Source organism: Lineus longissimus, chromosome 12 (genome assembly GCF_910592395.1).
Source record: "Lineus longissimus chromosome 12, tnLinLong1.2, whole genome shotgun sequence".
In the NCBI taxonomy this organism is placed as follows: domain Eukaryota; kingdom Metazoa; phylum Nemertea; class Pilidiophora; order Heteronemertea; family Lineidae; genus Lineus; species Lineus longissimus.
The window spans coordinates 17,277,319-17,285,741 of NC_088319.1; the positions used below are offsets into that span (position 1 = coordinate 17,277,319).

Sequence of the window (8,423 nt, forward strand, 5' to 3'; positions counted from 1 at the left end):
TGAGGACAGTAAATAATGTACTTTTGAATTTCTCTGCAGGACTTCCCTCCGCAACAAATATTACTGGGAAGACGCAATGTCCTTAGGGTGATTGTTCTCTTGGACGAAGCAGTATTGTCCTTGGCGGAGCAACCATGCCCTCTTTGAATGATCGAGCAGTATTTTCCTCCGAGCAATTTGTCCGCGGAGGAGCAATTGTCCTCTTTGAGTGAGCAGTATTTTCATTGGAGGAGCAACCTGTATCGAAAAAAGAACCACCAGTCGCCTAGAAATGAAAGCCTTCATGCAGCTGCACGATCAGCGGGTACTGTGTCTCATTTGAATGGAACATCTTCTCCACATCAGCAATGGATATGATGGGTTCGCTCAGCATCGGTCTCGGGTCGGGTAGACCCTCGATCCCCCAGGCACTGTGCGCTTTTTCGTCGTCGCTCTCGCTGCCTGCTCCATGGACGTCACCACCCGGTACGGCATTCATCACAGTGGTCTTCTCTGATCCGTGGCCGCGAGAAAGTCGTTTGACCAACCAACTTGTCTTCACCAAACCTTTGCCCTGAAGAGGCAGAATATTATATTGGGTAACTGCAGGTACGATGTATCATACCGGAGTATTCTTCGAAAAATATCGCACTGCAGTATAACTAGCAATTGTAGAGAAAAGCAACCTCCATATAATATTTACTAACAATAGCAGCAACAACTAAATGGATTGCGCATACGCTGCCATCTGAAGAATATCGTGACGGCTCCTGGTCGAGTGAACTGTTTGCCTACCTTAACCTGTATCTTGCCGCGGTCCTGAGTGCGGTACCCGCCTAGAGTAACCAGTAACTTGTTGGTGCTGTCACTGATGTGGATGCGATTTGCTGAAATGAGATGCAGACAGGTTGCGCGATTAGAACATTCGTATTGACGAGTCGGGCAAGAATTCTCAATGAACCGGTCGTAGGCTGATCAAGCTTTTGCATTGTAATTACTAGTATTTCGCTCAAATCGCAGGTCTCTATGTCATTTCTGTCCACCGAAGCTAGTGTGAAACTGACCACCCGATATCATCGGTTAGGCACGTCCTTTTGGGTAACCTTGGGTGAATCTGAGGCCCGTTTAACTCAGATGAATAGAGTGCTCTGAGAGCTCAAAATGTAGGCCTAATCATTTCACGTTTGCGTTAACGCACACATTCCAGAATCTGAGGGTGCCGAGTCGCATCTACTTACGCAAGCCAGTTGATTCCATCCGCGAAGCAGTGTTTACGGTATCACCGAACAAGCAGTATCTTGGCAGCTTAAGCCCGACCACTCCGGCCATGCACGGACCTGAAAAATCCAAGATGCTATAGCGTCCAGACGACAAGATACTGAATGATCAATAGTCAACTAGGCGGGGCGTCCAGATGACTAAATACAGAGGGCGTCCAGACAACAGGACAATGCGTTATCAATTGCCCCCCGAAGCGGCGAAGGCGTCCAGACGATAAGTTACAGAAGGTGTCCAGACGATAGAACAGGCTGAGTTGTCTAGAATCCTCGAGTGGGACTTTAGATGAAACGATACTGGGGCGTCCAGACGACAAGATATTGAGTCCTCGAGGACATCCGGACAACAAGACACTTTTAAAAATGGCAATACTAGTCCTTGTGAGAATGTCGGAAAAATACTGGGGGCATTCAATCACGAGAATGTCCAGATGACAAAACTGATGTAGAGTGACTACAACACAAGAAAACTTGGTTGGTGGTGGTTCAAAGTGATCACGGTGAACGAAAGAAGACGAGGCCATTGGCAGCGTCGGTACGTACCTGAATGAATGCCAAGACGCAGTCGAACCTTGCCATTTGGTGATTCCGGAATGTCCGAAGTAGTGACATTCAGGATGTCCAGGGCCAGGTTGGCAATCTCGCCCGCATGTTTGTGGCCGATCCGAGTTGGCAGACCTGAAATTTACAAGGCAATTTGAAATCGTCCGAGAGTCGTGGTATAAGCTGGAGTGTAATACATATGTACAAGCCCTGGCATTTTCCCATCATCGAGGCTATGCTGTGCCGATATTTAGTCTTCTAAAGTCTCCTGTCTTCGTGGATGAGACAATGCTGGTATTCCACTTGCGGACAACTTCAGCTTTATAATCTTACCTCCATGTTGATGGTAGGCCTAAAGTTCAGAGTATTGGTGGGAGAAGGATTCTGTATGACAAACACATACAAATCACGACCTTTAAAAAGCTGAGACTAATTTACGTACAGAGCACTGTCACAATCAACTGGGCTATCAGCTGGGACACGCACTTAGGGTACAGAAGGTCACAATCAGCTGAGACAGAAAACACATCCATAACCACAAAACATGGCTATGTCTAGGGACAACGATGTGGCGAGTACCTGCGTAAGTTCAGGATCGGAAAGAATTGGAGATTACGAGTTAAAGCGGGGAATCTTACCTGATACAACGAGTAAGGTATCACCGATAGTTTCCACCTTATACACCTCATGGCCCTCTATCTTCTCATCAAGCGTTCGAAATAAGGATCCGAGCAACGTCACAATCTGGATCGGCTCCAACTCGGCAGAAATCCGATTGAAGCCCACTATCCCCGAGAACAAGATGGTCACCTCTTTGTAATATTCCGCGTTGAAGTTCTCCATGTTTTTCAGTCGCTCCGCCACCGCCTTCGGGAGCATTTGGTGGAGGAGGTCATCAGTTCGTCTCTTCTCATGGTTCAGGTCCTTAGTCTTGTCCGCGAGGACCATGGCATAGCGTTCGATGTCCGCAGTCATCCGCAGGACGGAACGCAGCAACAGAGGGAACATGAAGATGGCGAGGGCCATCATGACGCAACTGATAGCGACATTCGTGTCGGTCTCTGAGATGTATTCGTTGATCTGGTTGAAGATGAGGTTGGCCAAATCACTCTGGATGGTCAGCAGAACCTGCTGGAACTCGGTCATGTTACTGAACCACCATTTTCCTTTGTTGAGCGTTGTGTTGTGGATTTGCTGACGGAGTATGATGTTCCTCATTTCGGTAATGCTTTCCACCACGTTTTGACCAGACGTCGTGTTAGTGCGCGTATTCACCACAGGTGTCACAAGCGACGAATAATGCTGTGCCAACTGGAAGTAGGCCTTGTATGCATTATACTCCTTGTTGTACCAAAGAAAATCAGAGCGACTTTGAAATCCAGCAGAGCTGAAGAACAGCTCTCCCAACGCACGTTCTATCCCGGCTTCTATCTTACATGAGATCAACTTCTGGTAGGCAATGAGCGTCTTCCATAAGGTCCCGTGTTCCGACTTCTTCAACGAGTCCGTCAGCCATTTCATGAAGATCCTCATCGGCGACGTATAGAACAAGATCTCGTCATGAAGGGAGGCCGAGTTGACCCGCAGCATTTCCCTGTGATGATCCAAATGAGCCTTGAACGACGCCTTGTTTTCGAACTCCTGCCGCTTCTGATGATCAACGTTGACAGGCCAGTCAGGTAGCCCGACCAACTCGGAGTCTGTGCTCACCCAGAGTTCGGAGAGGAGATTCTTTGTATCCTCGCCTGCTGTGCTGGTCAGGTAGACCACGGACATGTCCCTCTCTCTCTGTAGCAAGTGGATCAGCCAGCCGACCTGCACCGTGAAATAGACGGTCTGACGAGCCTGAAATGAGAATCAACTTTCTGATTAATACAGCATCGGCACACCATAATGGACCCAGATTATATGAGGTGCACGGACCGTCACTAATAATACGAAACTTTGTCTCCATATACAGCCTCCTGAATACAATATCAGCATTGACTAAATATGTACTGCTCATTTTTGGCTCCACAATTACGTCATCGCAATAAGCGAATGGCATTGGTCTTAACGTATGAGTAAACTTATAAATATGGCATTGATTATGACAACATCTGCGTGCCATATATATTTGAAGCGCATCGTTCTATGGGACGCGGTATCGTTCAACATAATTCATGTCAGCTGATTTTCAGGCGATTCCCGGACAACTCGAATTCGGGCGAATCTTTTGCAAGCATGACTGAGCCTTTGATTGATATAAACTACACATGAACACCATGGCACACAATAAACGTCTTGCCAGAATGTTTCTCCAACCCTACAATTAGCGCGATGAAATACTCTATACTTGCTTCAACCTACCTCAACCAAATCAATCCGCGCCTGGACGCTTTCCTGGAGGGAATATAGCGATATAGCCACAAGGGCCAGAATGGGCAAACCTGTCAGCATGAGCATCTTGAACTGTTGCCGCCTTTTGTCCCGGCCGCTGCCGTCGGCGAAAACCTCATCCAACATCGTCGTTCCCTGATCGACTAAAATAAACGGTTTTAAAGGCTTAATGTCGTAGAAAAAGGGCACATCTTTGGTTACCATGGTTATGGTATAATCAACTTTTCATCTTTGATTAAACTTCTCAAAATAAAAACCAGTGGATCGAACAAATGTTTACGCAAGAACATTGCCTATAAAATCTAATTTTATTTTCCACGAACACAAGCATTGCGCACGTAATGGAAACTTTTCCTTGCCTAGCTCAGCATCCAGTTGTTGGACTTTTTAGCTAACAATTTATCTGGTCATTTTACTCTTGTAGAATATGTGTTTACCAAGTGGCTGCTGCGAGTGAATGGAATCTGGGCTCGGCACTTTAGTCGTTTTCTCATCATTCTCTTTCATGGAGTCTCCATCACTGCAACAACAATTATTGTGGAATGATGAATAGACTGCAGTTCAAAACTAAAATGGACGAAAGAGTTAGGCCCTTATAATTGCAATATCGAGAATGGCGTTGGTTTCCGATTTTCCTCGATTCAGTATCAACTTCGAAATCAATATGGCCGCCATTATGCAAATACGTAGGCTTTCCAGTAATCATGATAATAATACCTTTGGTTATACAAGAACATAAAGCTCAGGTTATTTTCAACAGAGACACATGTATATACCGGAATCTTCGACGCAATGGAGCCTGGTTAATGTTCAAAACATTTTGATGAGAGTCAAAAGACTAAATGGCGTCCACCGCATACGAAATCAAAATATTTGAGGTACCGCTACTAGCAATTTGTCGTGAAATAACAACCTAAGAATAAAAGAAAACCTTCACCGACTTACTCCCTCTCCATTCTGAAGTTCTTGGAATCATCAGTCGTCTAATGATAAAACTAAAGACGGAATTTGAAGATCGATTGTCTGCCTTCGCTGGTTACTCAACCATCCAAGTAGAACTCTACTTAGTATTGCGTCTATTTGGAAGTTCCGTGCCATTCTTGGTGCGTTTGTCACTTTACCATGGAAACGTTGGCACCTTCAGGAGGGCACAGGCATGCTGTGGTCCCTGACACCACGCATGCGCAATGTAACATTCACACAGTCGTACATTGCGGAGTGGGAACGCAGAGACCACCCGAAAGAAAATTTATCTTGACCTTTTCCTTGGTAAAATGCACCCTGCAGTATACGTCTCAGCGCGCAAGTACTACAGAGATTATTCTCGGAAAAGCTTCGCCCCATAAATCAACCTCTTTTTCCTCTTTCTATTTGACTCTTCTAATAATATTGGCATCACCGGATTACAGAGACAAATGCCACATGGGTTATCTATCCTTTTTAATTACACGCATACACAGTTAAAACTAGCAGCGCTATACCATGAACGCCAACTCAGTATCAATTAACCACATAACATCATACGGCAGTGGCGTGCGTCTTTTTCATTGAAACGACCTCGCACGACCGGCACCGGCACATATGGTCGTTGATGATGGAGAGAGCGGTCGCCGGTACATATTCAGCACGGTTCACCAGCAGTTCAATGTGCTCATGACATGACGAGAGCAAATCTCACGGGTGGGGCAGAAATCTGCCATATTGCTGACATCATCGGCGCCAACAACGATGTCTTTTGACCCTGCCAGAGCAACACTCTGTTGATTGACTCTGACGCTGCTGACCTCGATTTTTTAAAACTTTAAAAAAAGGCCATTTAAACGTTAAATCAACTGCAAAGATAATCTTTTATATCACTGAGGTATATAGATACAATATGTTGAGAAAAATCTGTACAACTATCGAAATATACGATTACTTGGAACTATTTCGGTAAATCACTCTGCCGCCTGCGCGACCTTGTCACAATTGCGGCGCGCTCGTTTGCATATCGCATATAAGAGGCGAATAAAATCGTCACTTCAGCATGAAAGCCTTGACGGTTCAGCGCTGAGAGTGTTTGACTGTGGATCAGCTGGTCACAGGTTCGACTCCCGGTGGATCTGCCGCAGTTTTCTCTTTTTTTTTCTTCTTCCTTATCTTGTTATCCAACCATCCACGTACAGATGTGAAACTTTTCATTATTATCATTATCATACCCCGTACCCAAACTTTTCAAACTGCAGCACATACTGATTCCGGGCGTTCGAGGACTACCGAGGATGGTTCTAATCGGCAGCTGGTATTTTCGAGGCTACATTGGGGCAAAAAAGTATTAGTGTCGGACCGTGATTTTCAAATCAGAAACAGTCAAAGAATTTCTCAGGTACTGGTACGGTAGTGGCGTGCGTCTTTTTCATTGAAACTACCTCGCACGACCGGCACCGGCTCATATGGTCGGTGATGATGGAGAGAGCGGTCGCCGGTACATATTCAGCACGGTTCACTAGCAGTTCAATGTGCTCATGACATGACGAGAGCAAATCTCACGGGTGGGGCGGAAATCTGCCATATTGCTGACATCATCGGCGCCAACAACGATGTCTTTTGACCCTGCCAGAGCAACACTCTGTTGATTGACTCTGACCCTGCTGACCTCGATTTTTTAAAACTTTAAAAAAAGGCCATTTAAACGTTAAATCAACTGCAAAGATAATCTTTTATATCACTGAGGTATATAGATACAATATGTTGAGAAAAATCTGTACAACTATCGAAATATACGATTACTTGGAACTATTTCGGTAAATCACTCTGCCGCCTGCGCGACCTTGTCACAATTGCGGCGCGCTCGTTTGCATATCGCATATAAGAGGCGAATAAAATCGTCACTTCAGCATGAAAGCCTTGACGGTTCAGCGCTGAGAGTGTTTGACTGTGGATCAGCTGGTCACAGGTTCGACTCCCGGTGGATCTGCCGCAGTTTTCTCTTTTTTTTCTTCTTCCTTATCTTGTTATCTAACCATCCACGTACAGATGTGAAACTTTTCATTATTATCATTATCATACCCCGTACCCAAACTTTTCAAACTGCAGCACATACTGATTCCGGGCGTTCGAGGACTACCGAGGATGGTTCTAATCGGCAGCTGGTATTTTCGAGGCTACATTGGGGCAAAAAAGTATTAGTGTCGGACCGTGAGTTTCAAATCAGAATCAGTCAAAGAGTTTTCTCAGGTACTGGTACGGCAGTGGCGTGCGTCTTTTTCATTGAAACGACCTCGCACGACTGGCACCGGCACATATGGTCGGTGATGATGGAGAGAGCGGTCGCCGGTACATATTCAGCACGGTTCACTAGCAGTTCAATGTGCTCATGACATGAAGAGAGCAAATCTCACGGGTGGGGCGGAAATCTGCCATATTGCTGACATCATCGGCGCCAACAACGATGTCTTTTGACCCTGCCAGAGCAACACTCTGTTGATTGACTCTGACCCTGCTGACCTCGATTTTTTAAAACTTTAAAAAAAGGCCATTTAAACGTTAAATCAACTGCAAAGATAATCTTTTATATCACTGAGGTATATAGATACAATATGTTGAGAAAAATCTGTACAACTATCGAAATATACGATTACTTGGAACTATTTCGGTAAATCACTCTGCCGCCTGCGCGACCTTGTCACAATTGCGGCGCGCTCGTTTGCATATCGCATATAAGAGGCGAATAAAATCGTCACTTCAGCATGAAAGCCTTCACGGTTCAGCGCTGAGAGTGTTTGACTGTGGATCAGCTGGTCACAGGTTCGACTCCCGGTGGATCTGCCGCAGTTTTCTCTTTTTTTTCTTCTTCCTTATCTTGTTATCTAACCATCCACGTGCAGATGTGAAACTTTTCATTATTATCATTATCATACCCCGTACCCAAACTTTTCAAACTGCAGCACATACTGATTCCGGGCGTTCGAGGACTACCGAGGATGGTTCTAATCGGCAGCTGGTATTTTCGAGGCTACATTGGGGCAAAAAAGTATTAGTGTCGGACCGTGAGTTTCAAATCAGAATCAGTCAAAGAGTTTTCTCAGGTACTGGTACGGCAGTGGCGTGCGTCTTTTTCATTGAAACGACCTCGCACGACTGGCACCGGCACATATGGTCGGTGATGATGGAGAGAGCGGTCGCCGGTACATATTCAGCACGGTTCACTAGCAGTTCAATGTGCTCATGACATGACGAGAGCAAATCTCACGGGTGGGGCGGAAA

The 8,423-nt window shown here is 45.6% G+C and overlaps 1 protein-coding gene across 1 annotated transcript; it reads right to left on the minus strand.

Moving 5' to 3' along the window:
• Nucleotides 1-265: 265 nt before the first annotated feature.
• LOC135496574 (uncharacterized) lies at nucleotides 266-5,134 on the minus strand. The gene is made up of 8 exons (XM_064785936.1): nucleotides 5,124-5,134; nucleotides 4,616-4,698; nucleotides 4,149-4,321; nucleotides 2,438-3,644; nucleotides 1,800-1,934; nucleotides 1,218-1,316; nucleotides 775-866; nucleotides 266-553 (listed from the first exon to the last, which is right to left on the minus strand). Exons 1-8 carry the CDS (start codon nucleotides 5,132-5,134, stop codon nucleotides 266-268), a joined length of 2,088 nt encoding a protein of 695 aa, XP_064642006.1.
• Nucleotides 5,135-8,423: the final 3,289 nt, after the last annotated feature.